At 37.4% G+C, this 19936-nt stretch overlaps 1 protein-coding gene across 9 annotated transcripts in view; it reads left to right on the top strand.

Moving 5' to 3' along the window:
- The window catches only part of Fam149a (family with sequence similarity 149 member A), a 60646-nt gene that overhangs the window by 26260 nt on the left and 14450 nt on the right, over window positions 1-19936 (top strand). For 5 of the 9 annotated variants that reach the window (XM_074054788.1, XM_074054795.1, XM_074054794.1 and 2 more), the window contains exons 2-8: window positions 3739-3849; window positions 4217-4355; window positions 6596-6738; window positions 8553-8678; window positions 9780-9941; window positions 11062-11252; window positions 12051-12205. In XM_074054788.1, coding sequence (XP_073910889.1) covers window positions 3739-3849; window positions 4217-4355; window positions 6596-6738; window positions 8553-8678; window positions 9780-9941; window positions 11062-11252; window positions 12051-12205 — 1027 coding nt within the window. The remainder of the gene's footprint in view (window positions 1-3738; window positions 3850-4216; window positions 4356-6595; window positions 6739-8552; window positions 8679-9779; window positions 9942-11061; window positions 11253-12050; window positions 12206-19936) is intronic. The other 4 variants (XM_074054793.1, XM_074054792.1, XM_074054789.1 and 1 more) reach the window with 3 other exon arrangements.

The raw sequence follows: 19936 nt of genomic DNA, 5'->3' as shown, positions 1-19936 counted from the left end.
AAGTCAGAAGATAATGTAGCAAAGACAAGGCATATTTTATAGACTGGTCTGCATTCCCAATAGCAGTATCTTGTGGTTCCTGGAGAGCGGTGGAGGTCAGTAGTCTGTATCCTGGTATGAGCTCCCTCCCCATCTTCTCAGTGACCTTGGGCAGTCTGAGCTGTGGCTCAGATTCTTCTTCACCCACTTTTTTTTGAGTTTCGTGGTCAAATCCTTTATTATTACATTCATCTCTGAAGTTGAAGAAGTTCGACCAGAAGGTACAGGGCTGGAGAAGAGCAGGGGAGAAGAAAGTTGGGAAAATGGTGTGGAATAAGGCAGTTTTTAAAGCAGCCATTTTATAGAAATCTGTGCTGTCTCTGCAAAGCTTCCTGTTTTCCCTGCTTCTAGCCTCAGCCCCTGTCCGTCTCAGTTACACCTTTAATGATAGAACTGCCGGCCTTGGAAAGGATGTGTCAAGTGAACAGAGAAATTAACTCCTCCGTTTTGAAAATAATTTTCTTCTTAGTTTGAATACAGTTTTCCCACAGGAAAAGTATGAGTGTTCTAGAGGAAGAAATTACTATTCATTGAAAACAAAACAAACAAGGTGGTCTGCTTTCAATTAGTGAATTTTTTTCTCAAGTTGCACAAAAGCCAAGGAGGAGCTAGAAGCAAGAGAAGTGGTTGTGAACAGAGCAGAGGCTGAGTTCGTTTGTGAGACTCATTTTGGGGCCTATCAGCTACTCAAAGAAGTGCTGTGATTTTCTTCATAAAGCACTTAAAAATTCCCCAGAAATGTCCTGAATTTGGAGACTGTTTTAGTATCTGGTCACAATATAATCTTTTGCTTTTAAGCATGAACTTTCAGAATAATTACAGAGCAAAAATGTGTTCTGTGTTTGAGTCACTTATCCTTGCCTATTGATTCACTAAACTGAAAGTAATGCTAGTGTGACAAGTATTATTTTAGGTGCTACAGATAAAAAAAATTAATAAGGTGACAAGATCACCCTAGAGATTGATACAAAATCCTAAGAGAAGTACTATTTATTTCTAGCACAGATTATATAGAAATCTTTTTTTTTGTTGTTTTGGTGGTACTGGGGTTTGAACTTAGGGCCTTGTGCTTGCTACGCGATGCTCTTCCACTTGAGTCATGCCTTCAGCCGTTGTACAGACCCTTTATATACTTTATTTCATGTCTCACAACCTTGCCAAAAAAGTTGACCGTCCAGTAGTCCCTTATCTGAGGTTTTGGTTTCTGCAGTTTCAGTTGTCTTTATTCAGCCGTGGTCTGAAAATATTAAATGGAGAAGTTTGGAATGGCATGATGACATCTTACCCTACCCGGCTCCATGTGCCCTTGTTCATCATATACAGGGTGTATACACTACCTGCCCCCGAGTTACTCGGTAGCCATCCTAGTTATCAGATTGACTACCATGCTGTCATGTTCAAGTGACCCTCATTTTATCATAATGTCCTCAAAGCACAAAGAGTAGTGATGCTGACAATTTTATTTCAGTATTTGTTCTGCTTTACTGTTGTTATTGCTAAATTTCTAAATTTAACTGTCAAAGGTATGTGTACAGTGTAGGAAAAAACATAGCATTCAGTACTATCTGCAGTGTCAGTCATCCATGGTGGGTTTTGGAAAGCATCCTCCGGGAGAAGGTTGGGGCTCCTGTATTGTCATTGTGCTGCATATGTGAATATCAAGTCCAGGAGAAGAGAAGCAACTTCTCAAAGTGTCAGTGAAGACACCCTGAAGGAGCAATATATTAGCTTATTCATCATGCTGAGTTTTAAAATTATTCCTCAAAAACATGTTACCTCTTATCTACGTATATAGTTCTTACTGTTCAAACAGATCTCCTTGATGTAAATTTTAAGTTGGTTTTTGGAAAACTATTTTATTTAAGTATTTTTCTGTTTACCTAAAAGTTGAGTCACAATGTAAATGATAAATAATTAATGATTTTTAAACAACTGGACAGAGTAAAGGTAAAACAGTTTATTAGAATAAAGGATTGCACTATGTTCTTTTCTTGGCACCTTTACTTTTATACCTTTACCTGCAGAATTATTATTAAGACAACTAACCAGTAAGGAAAAGGAAAAAAATCAAATAATTCTAGTCTGTTGTATCTCTGGAAGGCAGAGGTTCTTGATTAATCTCTGTTTTATAGTGTCAATTTGGTTTTAAAATTCCCTTTTTTGTAGAGTTCTGTAGGTACATAAGAAGGGAAGGATTTATTCCATTTATATTAAAAAATACAAAGTTTGAAAATTAGGTACCATTTTAATTAAAAGCAAAACCAGTGCATGCCACAGTGGTGTCCTTGTTAGAAATATTGAAAGTTGAAAGCTTTTTTCTCCAGTTGATTCCCTTACCTTTATATATATATATATATATATATATTTTAAGTTTCTCTTTTTTTTCCCTTTAATGTTTTGCTAGTTAAGGGTGCATTGTGACATTTACAAAGGTTCTTACAATGTACCAACTATGTCATACTTAAGTTCACCCCCTCCACCACTCCTCTTTATCTTCCTCTCCCCTCGATTCATGCAGCAGTTTCAACAGGTATCATTAGTGCATTTACATGAATCTGTACACATTTTTTGTACCATATTCACTCTCTTACCCCCTTTTCCCGCCACCTCCCCCTCTATGGGAAAATTGATTTCCACTAACAAAATGGAATAGTTTACTATTAAGCATGAGGAAGGTAACTCTACAAGAGGGGAGTAAGCATTTTAAGAGGTTCATTGAGAGGACATTTCAATGATTAACATGAACCGTGCTTCATAGTTAAGCTTACTAGTTTACTTAAAATTAAGATTTTTTTCTGCTTTAATTCTCCATTAAATTTTAATGTTTTCAAATGCTCTAAAACTCAGAATGCTAAAGAAAAGAGAGAACTTTTTGTGACTTCTTAGTAAGTGAAAAAAATTGTTATATTTCTGGTTTTTAGTTGGAATGTTGGTGGGGTATTACAGATACAAGGGGACCTGGTCAAGGGACAGCATGAACCCGAGTCTGTCTTTTCTTTGTGGAGCCATATACCTCAGAGAAAGACTGTGTCTGAAATACCGTCAACTGTTTGGAGGAAATTTTACTTCTTTGGTTGAGTCACCAAAGGTTGTTATTGTTTTTTTCTAGTTCTCATAAAGATGTATGTAGGTTATTGGCAACTTTGAGTCTAAGAGAAATTAAAATGGCAAGGTCATAAGCCTCCGTTTCCTGAGGATGTGTGGTATATGTGTGTGTGCACATGTTTGAGGAAGGGATATGGCAAGAGAAGAGGAATAACCTCACACAGAAGGAAATTTAGGCCTGGTGTGGTGGCTCATAGCTGTAATCTCAAGCTACTCGATAGTTGGAGATCAGGAGGATTGCAATTTGAGGACTGTCCTGGCAAAAAGCTAAAAAAAAAATCTCAAGAAACAAGCTGGGCATGGTGGTTTATGTCTTTAATCCCAGCTACATGAGAAGCATGGGTAGGAGGATCATGATCCAAGGCCAGTCCTAGCAAAAATATGAAAATTTATCTGAAAAAAATAACTGAAGCAGAAAGGGCTGGGGGTGAGGCTCAAGTGCTAGAGCATTTGTCTATCAAGAGTGAGGCCTGAAGTTCAAACCCATTACCACACAGACCAAAAAAAAAAAAAAAAAGGAAATTTATGAGTTTTAATGAAGGAACCTGAATTCTTCCATTAAGGAGACTTTTCATGTTTTATTTTATTTTTCAGAAGAGGCCTGTCAGAAGTATGTAGAAAGCAAAGATTTCCTGTGAAAAGCAAAGATCCTTTACCTACGAATTTTACAAGAAATGTGCAGAAAGCCATAGATAAGTATACCTGGTGAGAATTAACCTGTTAATTGCTGCTGGTGACAAAATAAAAACAATATACTTAATAGGGTTGAGAGTGGCATGGTGGTAGAGGACCTGTCTAGCTAGCCTGAGGCCCTGAGATCAGACCTGAGTACTAGCAAAAAGAATGCCAATAATAACCATAAACAAAAGCACTGATTAGGCACCAGGAACATCTAAAAGTAAAAGGGAGTTTTATTTTTGACCTAGTAAAAATGCTACATTTAATTAGCAAATATAATTAAGGAAAGAAGCAGTTTATGGGCCTAGAGAAGCCAAACCTCTTGCTTGACCTGTCGTTTCATCTCTTCCCAATAAGTGTTATCTCTGTCACTTATGTTCATTCATTCCTACAGTGAATCGCCGTCTTCATTCTCGTCCAGTGGCAGTTGCACACCCACTGGCGCACACAATTCGTGGTCGTCCTCTTCCACGCAGAGTTCCACCACTGGCTTGTCTACTGAGAGGAGCTCAATTTACTCTTGGAGAGATGATGTATGTCTCAGAACAGTCTGAGTAATCCTGTGATTGCAATTTATAATGAATCACTTTCTTTATGTGTTTACTTGTTTGCTTATTTATTTATTTATTTGAGACAGGGTCTTGCTCTATAGTCCAGGCTGGCCTCAAACTCACAATCCTTCTGCCTCAGCCTTCTAAGTGCTGAGGTTACAGGCATGAGCTACCAGATCTGGCTAAGAATTGCTTTTTTAGCTTTAAAAAAACCTTTTAATCATTTATAAAAGCACTATTACGTATTCATAATAAATAAATATTTTTGGAAAAAATTAAAATACTGAACTATAGAGAAAATTTAAAGTTATTTATAATCTCACAGCCCAGAGTCTTAGCTGTTGATAATTTTTCCTTCCCTGCAACCCTCTCCTCCAATATGTTATCTGTGATTCTTGTGTGCTATCTATGACTGGAAGTTCAGGATAAAACCCTGACAATTAGGGTTTTACCTTTTGGAAAGGTAAAAGCGGTGAAGCATCAACATGACCGGAGAATTTCTCCCCAGTATGCTAAGCCACATATTATACTTTTATCAGCTAATTCTGGGGAAAGCTGTTAACTTTAACCCCACTTTGGGTCTTTGTGACAGTGGGATTCTTAGCTGGCTGAGATTTTAGCTAGCGCTACAGCTTTGCTGAGAATGCCTTTTCCCCTCCAGCACTCTGTGCATCCAGGGACACAAAAGTCCACCTGTATATGGAGGAGCCTTCACTACTTCACGACTCCTTGGTTGTGGTGTGGTTTTCCTCGCTTCCTTTTCAGAACAGTTCTCTACTCCTCAGAGCACATCTGTATTTCCTTCCTCATGTCCGTTGACAGCCGTGATTCTCAAAGGACTGGCAGGAAAAGGCGCATGGGAGGGTTCTGGGAGCGTCAGCTCAGAATCATTCAGAGAGCCTGGGAAACGAGGCATGATCCCCTTCACTTGTGATCCACTGGTCCTTCTTCCCACCCTCATGCCCACTCCCTGCCATTTCCTCCCAAATCTGTTGTCTTGTGGCTATGGCCCTGGGAAGAAGGTCAGAGCCATTGCTCCATTCTATCCAAATTCTTGGATTCTGTCCATACAATTTTTCATAGAATTATCTAGGGACACTCTTTTGACTTCCACTTACCTGTTTTAAACTAAACAAGACCTTACAACTGCTTATTTTAATTAAAAAATTTTATTTTCTTTTTGGTAGGAAATATTTTCAAAAGCAAGAAAATGAGATATCGAGAAATGAGCCCCTGCCTCAGCCACCCAGGCCCTCCTAGGAGACAAATATGATTAACTTTCCCCTTACTTGCATTTAAAAAATAATTCAACTCCTCTGTAATCTGGGAAACTAACTTATAATTAATTAGAGAGAAGAACTAACGCAAAATAGTAACAGGTATGCCATGAAAATCAACTTGATTTGACCATTTGGGGCCAGGTATGTCCAGTTGGATATGCACTTTGTTGCTTGGAATTGTGGGTTAGATTTCAGATTCAGCTAATCCTAGAAGAAAACCTGGTCAGGACTTTGGCACTGGAGTCTGCTTATGCAAGGTTGGTCCTCCCAGTTATAGTGATGTTTAGGGACTGTTACCTAGACACCATCCAGGGAGGCTGAAAGGCTGTTTTTTAAAAAATCTATAATCTACTGCTGCAATTGTGCAAGAGTCTGTTCAAGTCAAATGGAAAAAATTCATACTCTAATAAACACATCTCTTAAGATAACTCTGGATTTTTTTTCTGCCCTATCAATTAAAAGAAGGTTAATGGCCTTTCCTACAAAAGTAATTTCTTTTTCCATGGCATCATCAGAAGAAAAAAATAGCTTGTATTTTGTAGGCATGCTTAGGTGCATCAAGTACGATTATATGAGGTACATATGTCTTTGTACATCATATATGTGTGCAGACACATGAGTGTGGGTAAGTCTATGCAACTTGTGATGTTCATGTGAATATGTGTACTGACCTATATTGATTTCTCTATAAAATTTCAAGTCTCATAACTCATATTGTAGAAGTTATTTCTATTTCAAAGTTAAGGAATGTGAGACTCAGAGTAAGATGTGATTAATCTGAAAAGTAAGATTTGGTGCATCTGACTGCAAAGTCCACATTCTTTTTGCCTTGTTTTACTTCCTCCTATATAATAAATTTTTAGAAACATAAGTGTCCTTGATATTGGAGCTCGTGTTTCTGTCAGTTTACAACAGAAAACTAAATACACATTTCTGTTTCAGGAATTTGACAGAGCCAATGCACAGAAAGTACAGCAGCTATTTTGTGAGGTTGAGGAGATGCTATTTGAAGGGAAAGTAAGCGCTGAGAACCAGAATCTGCTGGCCGAATGCAGGGAGTGGGCAAGAAGATCCCACCATCTGAGGTACGAATATGTCCATAGAATTCTCTGGAATGGGTTTTTGTTCTCCTCACTCCTGATACGAGTTTTTACTGGAAGTGTTGGCTGAGTCAAAGTATGTATCCAGAACACAGCCCTTGACTAACAAGTTGCATCCTTTGCTGTGGTGCCTGATGAAGCCTTACACCTGCCAACACTCAAGTGTGTTTTAATGTGTCAGGAGCAAATTTAACTGATTCTCAGAAGGGATCATGTACAAACAGAATGAAGAATGGTACATATGTTCTTTTACCTTCCTTCCCATTCGCTGCATATGAGCAGCAGGTATCCATCATCCCTGAGACAATTACTCTGTCTACTGAGGTGGGCTTAGTAGACAGAGTAATTATTTGAGTGACTGGAGAGATGAGCCTTTCTGTGTCATAGCCATTCCTGATTTAGGGGGATCATTTGTTATTTTTTCTATCAAAGTTGGGAGGAGAAGTTTTGCTTTCCTCACTCAGTCACAACCTACTTAGGGGAACATCCATCTCGTTTTCTCACATTCCTCTGTATGGTATCTGGGGAGAATGAGTTGAGACACTCATATAGATGTGCATGAATTTTTCTGGTTATCTTGATGAGGCAACTAAAAAACCAAATCTTAGCCACAATGGTGGTATGTATCTGTAATCCTAGCACTCCAGAAGCTGAGGCAGGAGGATTGCAGCCTGGGGTACATAGCAAGACCCTGTTTCAAAAGCCAAACCAAAGCAAAATAAAATATCTTGACTGGTTATTTTTTTAATCCTTCATAATACCTTTCCTTAAAGAGTATAGCATGTCTCCTGGCTGTTAATTTTAGACAGGTACTTTTCTGGGGATAGTGCACTTAGCCAAAGGGCAGGGACACAGGCTTCTTCTTGTCACCATTATCTTACATTGTTAAGATAAAATGAAGAAGGGAAGGTGGAAAAAGAAAAGATGGCAAAGTACACAAGCCAAGCGTACATGTTTATATATTTTCATGGGCGAGGTGTACATCAGTTAACATTTGTAGAGAGCTTCTCCAGGCCTGCATTACTTTAGACACCTGAGCTGGGCATACTGTACCTCTTAGCCATCCATCAGTCCTGCCTGGTAACCATGATTCTGTTTTGCATCTGGAAAGCAAAGAAGCAACTGAAATCAGTAGCTAGGAGAGCCAGAGAACTTGGCTCTGACTCTCAGTCCATGGTCAGAGCTGACTGACCTGCCCTCTCAAAGCAAGGCTTTTTCTCCTGCATCAATACTTACCACAAGGGAGGGGTGAGGATAGGTAAGACACCTAAAAAACTAGTTAGCATTTGTTGCCCTTAATGCAGAGAAACTAAAGCAGATACCTTAAAGCAACTGAGGCCAATAGGAAAAGGGGACCAGGAACTAGAGAAAAGGTTAGATCAAAAAGAATTAACCTAGAAGGTAACACCCACGCACAGGAAATCAATGTGAGTCACCTCCCTGTATAGCTATCCTTATCTCAACCAGCAAAACCCCTTGTTCCTTCCTATTATTGCTTATACTCTCTCTACAACAAAATTAGAGATAAGGGCAAAATAGTTTCTGCTGGGTATTGAGGCGGGGAGCGGGAGGGGGTGGAGTGGGTGGTAAGGGAGGGGGTGGGGGCAGGGGGGAGAAATGAACCAAGCCTTGTATGCACATATGAATAATAAAAGAAAAATGAAAAAAAAAATACTTACCACAGCACATCCTGCCTGTGTCTTCAAATCACGAACTGTATCCTACTGGTGAAGTCACACAACATTTTCCCCTTATTTTATCAAAGATATTAGCAGCTTTTTGGTATTTTTCTCTTGCAGAGTATTAGGAAAACAGCTCATTCCACCAACTGATGAAGGGTTCCGACATTTCCAGGGGAGTGTGCCTATTTCTGCCAGCCTCAAATCCTCACCTGATGCCCCTGAACACAGCAGTGATGTCAGAGGGTATGTTCCTCTATGCGATTTTCAAAAAATACTTGTTAACCGTATTTTAGTTACTTTTCATGTTTTTCTCATCCATCAGCCTTGGCTCCAACCAGAGAAGCAAATTTAGACTTCAGTGAAGGACAGGTGCAGAATATGTTTTTCACAAGATGCTTGTGTTTGTATGTCTGTATTCGAGTGTGTATGTATATAAAATATAATTAGAGGAGATAAACCAATTGGGAGTATAACACATACATGCAAGAAAATATCACAAGGGAACTGCCTGTGTAGCTATTTTTTGCTCAAACTAGCAAAACTATCATTTAAAAAATATTTTTTCTTCTGCAAAATCGGAGAACAGGAGGGCAGAACACGTCCTGCCCAAGAGGGAGGATTGGCACCAGTGGGGGGTGAAGTGGTGGGGAATGAGGGTAGGAGAGTGAATATGATGCAGAAATTGTGTACATGTGCATGTAAATGCACAAATGGTATCTGCTGAAACTGTTCCATGAATCAGGGGAGGGGGAATAAAGGAGAGCTGTGGAAGAGGTGAATTCAAGTACATTGTAAGAACCTTTGTAAATGTCACAATGTACCCCTACCCAGCACAACACTAAAGGAGAAGTATATGGAACATGCATACACAGAAAAGAGTTAATTTCAAACTTTGTTCCAAAGGCACCATAAAAGGTGGGCTAGAAGCAGAATAAAACTTAAAGACTGCTTCGTCATGATGTGTCCTAAGCCTCTAGACAGCCAAAGGAATAAACTTCTGCCCTGTTTTGGTTTGCTGTATTCTGTTATTTTGCATACTAATAGATTTTGATAAATCTCCATATATCTTCATACATATTCGGAACTGTGCTGTAATATTCTTTCATTATAGCACAGAGGATACAGACACATAGACTACTTTAGGGTTTTAAGAAGCCTTTAAATTTTTAAATGATACCTATATTATAATTCTTTTAAGGATATGAGCTTTTTCAAACGTAACGTCTAATGATTTTGCATTTGAGAGTCTTCCTTTATAGATAATTGAAAGATCCGCCATGATCACTCAAGCATTGCATTCTTGATATTCTACAAACTCCCAAGCAGAATCTGCTTTTCCCATAGGTTGTGCATCTCTGGCTCTCAAATAGTCGCAGCAGCACTGTCAGCCTCTACCCTGCCAGGACCTGATGGCACAAGGCTTGATGCATGTTCATCCCTGGAAGAAGAGGTCTACAATGCAGATGGGAAGATTGAAGAGTATTTTGCTTTTGACAGAAAAGAGGAGTAAATTGAATTTATTTAACATTTATTTCATTGTGTAATACTCATTTATTTGATGCTTATTTTATTTTATGCTTATTTAGTGTTTTGTGTACTTTTTACTTATCCAAAAGATTTATTTTGAGAGTAACAGACTCCCCAAAGTTTTCAGATTTCTAGCAGGAAGCATACATGCTAGAACAGTACTTCTGTTTCTTAACAGCATGGCACAGATAGAAAACAAGGGCTGTACCTAAAATACTGGTGAAAATGGGCAAGGTTCTGGTGGACTTGTGCCCAGGGGCTCTAGGTTCTTTAGAGTTAGCTACCTGAAAGGGAAAAGGAATTTCCAGTCTCTGCCCTAAGTGCATATTTTTGTTCTTAAACAAAAGCTACAAATATAGTATGATAAAAATTTGCTTCGTGATTAAATTGATATATGCTAATATGCCTTAGCAAATATAAGAAAATATCAAGCATCTATTCTGACCACAGTGATATAAAAATAAAAGCCAATAGCAGGAAGAAAACAGGAACATTCCTCAATATGTAGAAATTAAACATCATACTCCTGAACAACTGATAAGTCAAAGAAGAAACCAAAAGGGAAGTAAGAAAAGATTTCAAGTCATGAAAATAGAAATACAGCCCAGCAAAGCTTACAGGCTACACAAAACCAGTTCTATGAGGGAAGTGTGTAGAAATAAATGCCTACGTTTAAAAAGTAAGAAAGATCTCAAGTAAGTAAACTAATTTTACAGAAGGAATGAAAAGTGAAGAATAAACTAAGCCCAAATTTAGTAAAGGAAAGAAATAACAGAGATCAAAGCAGAAATAAAGAAAAATAGAGAATAGGAAAAAAAAATGGAACAGATCAATGAAGCTAAGAGTTGTTTTCTCTTGTTTGTTTTGTTTGTCCCAGCTTTATTGAGGTACAATTGAGAAATGAAAATTGTATATATTTAAAAACTAACAATGCTGTTTAAAAAGTGTATTGTGTATATTAATGTCTATATGTACACATGTACATGCTTGCATGAAGATAGACAGATAGATAGATGGATAGATAGATAGAGAGAGAGAGGTTGACTATTTTAACTTTAACTGTGGATACTTTAGTAACTATAGGGGCTTTCATCCTCAGGGGCGATGAACATCTTGAACAAAAACCAGCTCATCATCTCAGAAAGTGGCATAAACATGGTCTTCCTCCCATTTCTCCTCATGACTGTATCAAAGAGGCGGTGGCAGCAGAAGTGTTTGATCATGTTTGGACAAATGTGGTAGAAATATTGGAAGACCTTATTAGGAAAAACTGGGAAAGTTCAAAAACAGGTACTTATTTGTAGAATTTGGCCTTCTAAAAAGAATAAAAAAGACCCTCTGATTCTCAACTCTCTGCTCCCCACCTCTGCTTGGCCACACCTAGAGTATGCCTAGGGTGAGAAGTGGACTTTGTCTTTACTCACAGGTGATATTTAACCACTTCAAAAAAGACATTATTATTTTGTTGTTATAAAAATAAAACACATGCATTCTGAAAAAAACAAATAGCCAAAAAAGAAAGTTGAAGTCACTTTTCATTGTGGTTAAAAACCTCACCTAATTTCAATAATTGGATATTTGTATTTAATTACTTATGACCTTATTTATAAATATAAACATGACTAATTTAATACTTATTTCATTTCATTATGAAGATAAGTATTTTTAATACTTGTCTTCATTTTAGCAAATAAAACGTTCTCTAGATCAATTAAAATTGAGCAGAAACAAATCATAGAAATATGGACAGTGGACAATGATGACTAGTTTCATGTAACCAGTTGATACAATAAGGAAATAAACATGTTAATTTTAATACTTTTCCAAGGGGATTGGATGGACTTTTATAAAATACTGACAATATTGTATCAGCTGAAGCCATATTGTTTTTCTACATAACACTAAAGTGATTATCACATTAGTCAACTATCCACATGGGGTGTCTGCTCTCTACCTTAATTTTCTTTAATTAAAGGCCATTGCATAGACTCATGATAACTCAAAAACAAATACTTTCTTTGATGAGTGAAATTTTAGTATTTGTATTAGGTAACCTGGTATTTCTTAATGTTTTTTCTGTTGACATAGAAGGAAAAAAACAGAAAGAGAAATTGAAAGTAGTTGAAAATAGATCTCCACATGTACTCATTTCTCGTTTCACCACTGAGGTATCAAGTGGTCCCCCATCCACAAGTTCTGAAACTCGCAGCGCGTTCCTGGCTTCTCATCTTAACCCACCCCAGGTGTGTGCACTGCATCCTTTTTCTTTCTTTTGATGTTTACACCTCTTGTCTCAGTGTGTCAAGAGTGCTCGTCAATTAAGTGTGATTATAGCAAGACATTTGAATGTTTGTTGACATCCTTAAATATAATATGATTACTTCATGATGTTTAATAGAATCCTTAACACTCTTTTTTCTCCTTCCCTGTCATCTTATTCTTCTTATTAGTATATATTAAGTATAAAATGGGATTTCAAATTTACCCTCTTTATTACTATTTCATGTCTCCCTTCAAGCCACTCCTTTTTTTAGTTTTAGTGGGTCTCATTATGCTATTTTCATACATACATCTAACATACTTCAATGTTATTCCCTCCCCCTTCTACTAGTCCCCTCCACAAATAGTCCCCCTTTTACATAGAATCACTGCATGCTTTAATGGACTTGGACACTATTTTGAGATATTGAACAATTTTATCTATCTTGGGAGAACAAAACAAAATACTTTCCCTAAACTTCTAGGCACTTTGAAAGTTACAGACAGATTCCTCTTATTGTACCAAAGTGATAAAAGAATCAATCGGTGCACATTGGACTCATTGAACATTTACTCTGTGTATTAAGTGTATATATGGGATGTTTTAGAGCTATACAGATTAATAAGACATAGTCCCTGACTAGTGAAACAAAATGGTAACACAAAGTCCAGATGCAATTCATTTTGTGAGGGATGTGCAAGACATCTTTTAAAAAGCACTGTAGAATAATCGAGGAGAGAATGATTTATCCTAATTGGAGGAAGAAGATTGATCTTTTACATTGGAGGTAAAATATCAGCAGAAATGAAGGAATGAGGAATTCTTATGGTTGAGAATTCTGGTTCAGTCATTTCAGGTCAGGCAAAGGTGTGGCTTAATGAAAGATGGATATGTTTGGTGACCAGTGACTGAACTTAAAGATAGAAAACTGGGAATAGGAGGACATAATGACAGAAATGGGATTTAGAGTCAAAAAGCTTATGCAAAGTATTTTTGAATATTTAACATTTCTAAACTTCAGCCTTTTTATCTGTATAATGATGATAATAATGTGTTGTCTAAAAGATTGTTGTAAGGATCAAACCATGGAAATGGATGAGAACGCCCAACATAGAACTTGACATATGCTAACCACTCAATACATTTTTCATGAATTGTGTCCTCATTCAAAGATTTGCTAGCAGGTGAGGCTGGAAAGAATAGGATCATTGATTTCCTGCAGATACTAGCAACTGAAGGCTGCCAGTTAACTACACTCCTTCAATTGAATGATAAGTTCTCTCTTGAAGGGAGATCTGAAGGCATATCCCAAGCCTGATGCCACTAGTAGCATAGATCAGATAGAACACTATCAGATCGACAAAAAGCAGCAATGACCTTTAAAGGATCATGCAATTCAAAGTGAAGAAACTAGATGGCGGCTAGAGGGAGGAAGCAGAAAGCGTGCTTCCTAAAGTAAAATCTTGGAGAGATGCTGGAGATGCACCTTACATGAAAAACCACTGAGAAGAGGCAAAACACTGACTTCTCCACACCTCCAGCCTGCACAGAGCATCTCCACTTCACTTTACAGTGAGAAACCAGGATGGCATCCACCAGATGCCAGCACCCAGACAGCTTGGGAAGACACAGACCACAAGGTGAGCTAAGCTGTACACAGTATTCCCACAGACAACCCTGGGCCAGATCAGCATAGCCTCCTGGACAGACCAACACCCACCCAGGGAAAAAAAGAGAAACTGAATAATAAGCAATAACAAAGAAAAAAAAAAGAAAAAGAAAGACACGTAGCAAAGAGGGTGGGGTGCCCTGAGCACCAAAGAGAGGGGGAGGGGAATCCCTCATGGAACTGTAAATAAACAAGCTGGGCCAGAGAAGGCAGGAGCGGCTGCACACACCCAGCATCCAGGAGTGGGAAAGCCTGTAAAAGCGGCGGAGGGAGGAAAACTCCACAAGAGAAGGGGGAAGACCCACTTCCCACGTGAACTGTAAATATACACGCTGGCCTGAGAAAGCTGGTGCAGTGTCACCTTCCCCAGTGTGCTTGGAAAGGGGAAAGCTTGTAGCAGTGGCTCAGGCACAGGAGAACTCTGAGTAAACAAAGCCTGCAGGGCCAGGTGAGTGTTAAGCTTACTCCTGAGATTTGCATAAATAACGCCTCCAGCAACAGCAGGCTGAGAGCAGCAGGCAGGCAAGCCACAGCCACAGATAGCCATTCACAGAACTGTCTCCAGACTCTTTTTTTTCTCTCTCCCTACCTTTGATTAGAAAACAACTGAACTACACCTGCATGCTGAAAAACTTACTGAAACTATTGCATTTGAACTTGGGACACTTTGTGGGGTTTTTTTGTTTTGTGCAGTTTTGTTTTATTTTGGTTTTTCCAGTTTTTTTCCCCTTTGATGAGACACCACAGAAGTACTTCTGAAGCACCATCTCCAGGATTGGAGGCTGAGGGACGAACACCAAATTATTAAGACTGAAACTTTATTGCATTTGAACTTGGAGACTTCATATATATATAAAATTTAATTTTTTTCATTTATTTATTTATTTATATTTTTTATATTTTTTATTTTATTTTTTTATTTTCAATCCTCTCTCTGTCTCTCTAATGCCTGTTCAACTTACGGTTGATTAGTACACTATCTCTCTCTGTTTATATCTTTGAAACTTTTTTTGTTTGTTTCTTTGTTTTTTTTCTACTTGTTTATTTGTTTTTCTCTTTTTCTTTAACTTCTTTGCTTTCCATCTCCTTTCACCTTTCCATTCTAAATATCACCAGTGCTATTATTACAAGCTAGAAAATACTTAATTGCACACAGTACAGGGAAAATAACAACACCAAGAGCAATGATGGGAAAACAGAAAAACCAGGGAAACCAGTTTCCCTATTTAGTACAGGAACCAGAGGGAAATAAAGAAAACAGATACTCAGATCCAGACTCCAATGAAATGAAGATAAACTATGCCAAAGAACCCAATGAAGCCCACAAAAATAATCTAAAAGAAGACATACTACAGGTAATCAATGAGAATTTTATAGAGATGGTACTGGATAGGGTCAACCAAAATGTACAGGAGACACTCAAGAAATTCCAAGACAATAAAAATAGAGAATTTGAAAAAACAAAAGAAGAAATAAAGGAAACCATACAAGCACTGTATAAACACCAAAGTGAAACAAAGAACATGATTAATAAAGAGATAAATGAACTCAGGACAAAAATAGACAACATTAAAGAGGAATCCATCCAGGATACGGAAAACCTTAGAAAAAAGAAAGAAACAGAATTGCAAAACAAAATGGAAAGCCAATCCAGCAGAAAAGAATAAACAGAAGACAGAATCTCAGAACTTGAAGATGAAATGGTAATTAAAGGAAAAAACCAAAGAACTATTAGTTAAACAACTCAAGACCTGTGAAAAGAAAATGCAAAAACTCACCAAGTCCATCAAATGACCAAACCTGAGAATCATGGGCATTGAAGAAGGAGAAGAGGTGCAATCAAAGGGAATGTGTAATATATTTAACAAAACAATAACGGGAAATTTCCCAAATCTAGAGAAAGATATTCCCATACAGATGCAAGAGGCCTCCAGGACACCAAACAGACCAGATCAAAATAGAACTACCCCACGACATATCATCATTAAAACAACAAGTTCCAAAACTAGGGAAAGAATATTGAAGGTTGTAAGAGAGAAAAAACAAATAACATAAAAAGGTAAACCCATCAACATCACAGCAGACTTCAAAACAGAAACATTAAAAGCAAGAAGAGTGTGGGGTGAGATATTCCGGACACTGAATGAAAATAACTTCAACCCCAGGATACTCTACCCAGCAAAACTATCATCAAAATAAATGGAGCAATAAAAGTCTTCCATGATAAGCAGAAACTAAAACAATATGTGACCACAAAGCCACCACTACAAAAGATTCTTCAAGGGATTTTGCACACAGAAAGTGAAACCAAACATAACTATGAAAGGACAGGCAGCACCAAACCACAGGAAAAGAAAAAGCAAGAAAGTAGAGAGTAACCTCAACTTAGGTACACACAATCAAACCTTCAAACAACTAAGACAATTAAATGACAGGAATCACCACATACCTATCAGTACTAACGCTTAATGTTAATGGAACTAATTCACCCATCAAAAGGCACCACTTGACGAAATGGATTAAAAAGGAAGATCCAACAATTTGTCGCTTATAGGAGACCCAACTCACTGACAGAAATAAGCATAGGCTTAGGATGAAAGGCTGGAAGAAGATTTACCAAGCCAATGGCCCCTGAAAATAGGCAGGAATAGCAATACTTACCTCTGACAAAGTAGACTTCAAACCTACATTGATCAAATGAGATAAAGAAGGACATTCCATACTAATAAAAGGGGAAATAGACCAAAAGGAAATAACAATTATCAACCTATATGTACCCAATGTCAATGCACCTAATTTCATCAAACATACCCTGAAAGACCTAAAAGCATATATAAACGCCAACACAGTGGTTGTGGGAGACTTTAACACCCCATTATCATCAATAGATAGGTCATCCAAACAAAAAAATCAATAAACAAATCCAAGGTCTAAAATATACAATAGATCAAGTGGACCTAGTAGATGTCTACAGAACATTTCATCCAACCTCTACACAATATACATTCTTCTCAGCAGCCCACAGAACCTTCTCCAAAATAGATCATATCCTAGGGCACAAAGCAAGCCTCAGCAAATAAAAGAAAATAGAAATTATACATGCATACTATCTGATCACAATGCAATAAAACTAGAACTCAACAACAAAAGTAAAGACAAAAAATATGCAAACAGCTAGAAACTGAATAACTCATTACTTAATGAACAATGGGTCATTGATGAAATAAAAGAGGAAATTAAAAAGTTCCTGGAAGTCAATGAAAATGAAAACACAACCTACAGGAACCTATGGGACACAGCAAAGGCAGTCCTCAGAGGAAAGTTTATAGCCATGAGTGCATATATTAAAAAGACTGAAAGATCCCAAATCAGTGACCTAATGATACATCTCAAACTCCTAGAAAATCAAGAACAAGCAAATCCCAAAACAAAAAAAAGGAGAGAAATAATAAAAATAAGAGCTGAAATCAATGAAATAGAAACCAAAAATACCATACAAAGAATTAATGAAACAAAAAGCTGGTTCTTTGAAAAAATAAGTAAGATTGACAGACCCCTGGCAAACCTGACTAAAATGAGGAGAGAAAAAACCCAAATTAGTAGGATCAGGAATGCAAAAGGGGAGATAACAACAAACACCATTGAAGTCCAGGAAATCATCAGAGACTACTTCAAGAACCTATATTCAAATAAATTTGAAAATCTTAAAGAAATGGACAGATTTCTAGATACATATGATCATCCAAAACTGAACCAAGAGGAAATTAATCACCTGAATAGATCTATAACACAAAATGAAATTGAAGCAGCAATCAAGAGTCTCCCCAAAAAGAAAAGTCCAGGACCTAATGGATTCTCTGCTGAATTCTATCAGACCTTTAAGGAAGAACTGATACCAACCCTCCTTAAACTGTTCCACAAAATAGAAAGGGAAGGAAAACTGCCTAACACATTTTATGAAGCCAGTCTTACACTTATCCCAAAACTAGGCAAAGACACCTACAAAAAGGAGAACTATAGGCCAATCTCCTTAATGAACATTGATGCAAAAATCCTCAACAAAATAATGGCAAACCGAATTCAACAACACATCAAAAAGATTATTCACCACGACCAAGTAGGCTTCATCCCAGAAATGCAGGGGTGGTTCAACATACGAAAATCAATAAACGTAATAAACCACATTAACAGAAGCAAAGACAAAAACCACTTGATCATCTCAATAGATGCTGAAAAAGCCTTTGATAAGATCCAACACCATTTCATGATAAAAGCTCTAAGAAAACTAGGAATAGAAGGAAAGTACCTCAACATTATAAAAGCTATATATGACAAACCTACAGCCAGCATTATACTTAACGGAGAAAAACTGAAAAACCATTCCCTCTAAAATCAGGAACCAGACAAGGATGCCCACTATCTCCACTCCTATTCAACATAGTACTGGAATTCCTAGCCAGAGCAATTAGGCAAAAAGAAGGAATGAAAGGAATACAAATAGGTAAAGAAACTGTCAAAATATCCCTATTTGCAGATGACATGATCCTATACCTTAAAGACCCAAAAAACTCTACTCAGAAGCTTCTAGACATCATCAATAGCTATAGCAAGGTAGCAGGATATAAAATCAACATAGAAAAATCATTAGCATTTCTATACACTAACAATGAACAAACTGAAAAAGAATATATGAAAACAATTCTATTTACAATAGCCTCAAAAAAAAAATCAAATACCTAGGTGTAAACCTAACAAAGGATGTGAAGGACCTCTACAAGGAAAACTATATACTTCTGAAGAAAGAGATTGAGGAAGACTATAGAAAGTGAAGAGATCTCCCATGCTCATTGATTGGTAGACTCAACATAGTAAAAATGTCGATACTCCCAAAAGTAATCTACATGTTTAATGCAATTCCCATCAAAATTCCAATGACATTCATAAAGAGATTGAAAAATCTACTGTTAAATTTATATGGAAATACAAGAGGCCACGAATAGCCAAGACAATACTCAGTCAAAAGAACAATGCTGGAGGTATCACAATACCTGACTTCAAACTATATTACAAAGCAATAACAATAAAAACAGCATGGTACTGGCACAAAAACAGACATGAAGACCAGTGGAACAGAATAGAGGACCCAGATATGAAGCCACACAACTATAACCAACTTGTATTTGACAAAAGGTGCTAAAAATATACGATGGAGAAATAGCAGCCTCTTCAACAAAAACTGCTGGGAAAACTGGTTAGCAGCCTGCAAAAAACTGAAACTAGATCCATGTATATCACCCTATACCAATGTTAACTCAAAATGGTACAAGGATCTGAAAATCAGATCACAAACTCTAAAGTTGATACAGGAAAGAGTAGGAAATACTCTGGAATTAGTAGGTATAGGTAAGAACTTTCTCAACAAAACCCCAGCAGCACAGCAACTAAGAGATAGCATAGATAAATGGGACCTCATAAAACTAGAAAGCTTCTGCTCATCAAAAGAAATGGTCTCTAAACTGAAGAGAACACCCACAGAGTGGGAGAAAATATTTGCCAGCTACACATCAGACAAAGGACTGATAACCAGAATATATAGGGAACTTAAGAAACTAAATTCTCCCAAAACTAATGAACCAATAAAGAAATGGAGAAGTGAACTAAACAGAACTTTCTCAAAAGAAGAAATTCAAATGGCCAAAAAACACATGAAAAAATGCTCACCATCTCTAGCGATAAAGGAAATGCAAATTAAAACCACGCTAAGATTCCACCTCACTCCTGTTAGAATAGCCATCATCAAAAACACCACCAACAACAGGTGTTGGCGAGGATGCGGGGAAAAAGGAACCCTCTTACACTGTTGGTGGGAATGGAAACCTCTACAAGCACTCTGGAAAAAAATTTGGAGGATACTTAAAAAGCTAAACATTGATCTACCATTTGATCCAGCAATACCACTCTTGGGGATATACCCAAAAGACTGTGACACAGGTTACTCCAGAGGCACCTGCACACCCATGTTTATTGCGGCACTATTCACAATAG

The sequence above is a fragment of the Castor canadensis genome, chromosome 14 (genome assembly GCF_047511655.1).
Source record: "Castor canadensis chromosome 14, mCasCan1.hap1v2, whole genome shotgun sequence".
Classification (NCBI taxonomy): Eukaryota; Metazoa; Chordata; class Mammalia; order Rodentia; family Castoridae; genus Castor; species Castor canadensis.
This window is presented reverse-complemented; position numbering and strand designations above follow the sequence as displayed.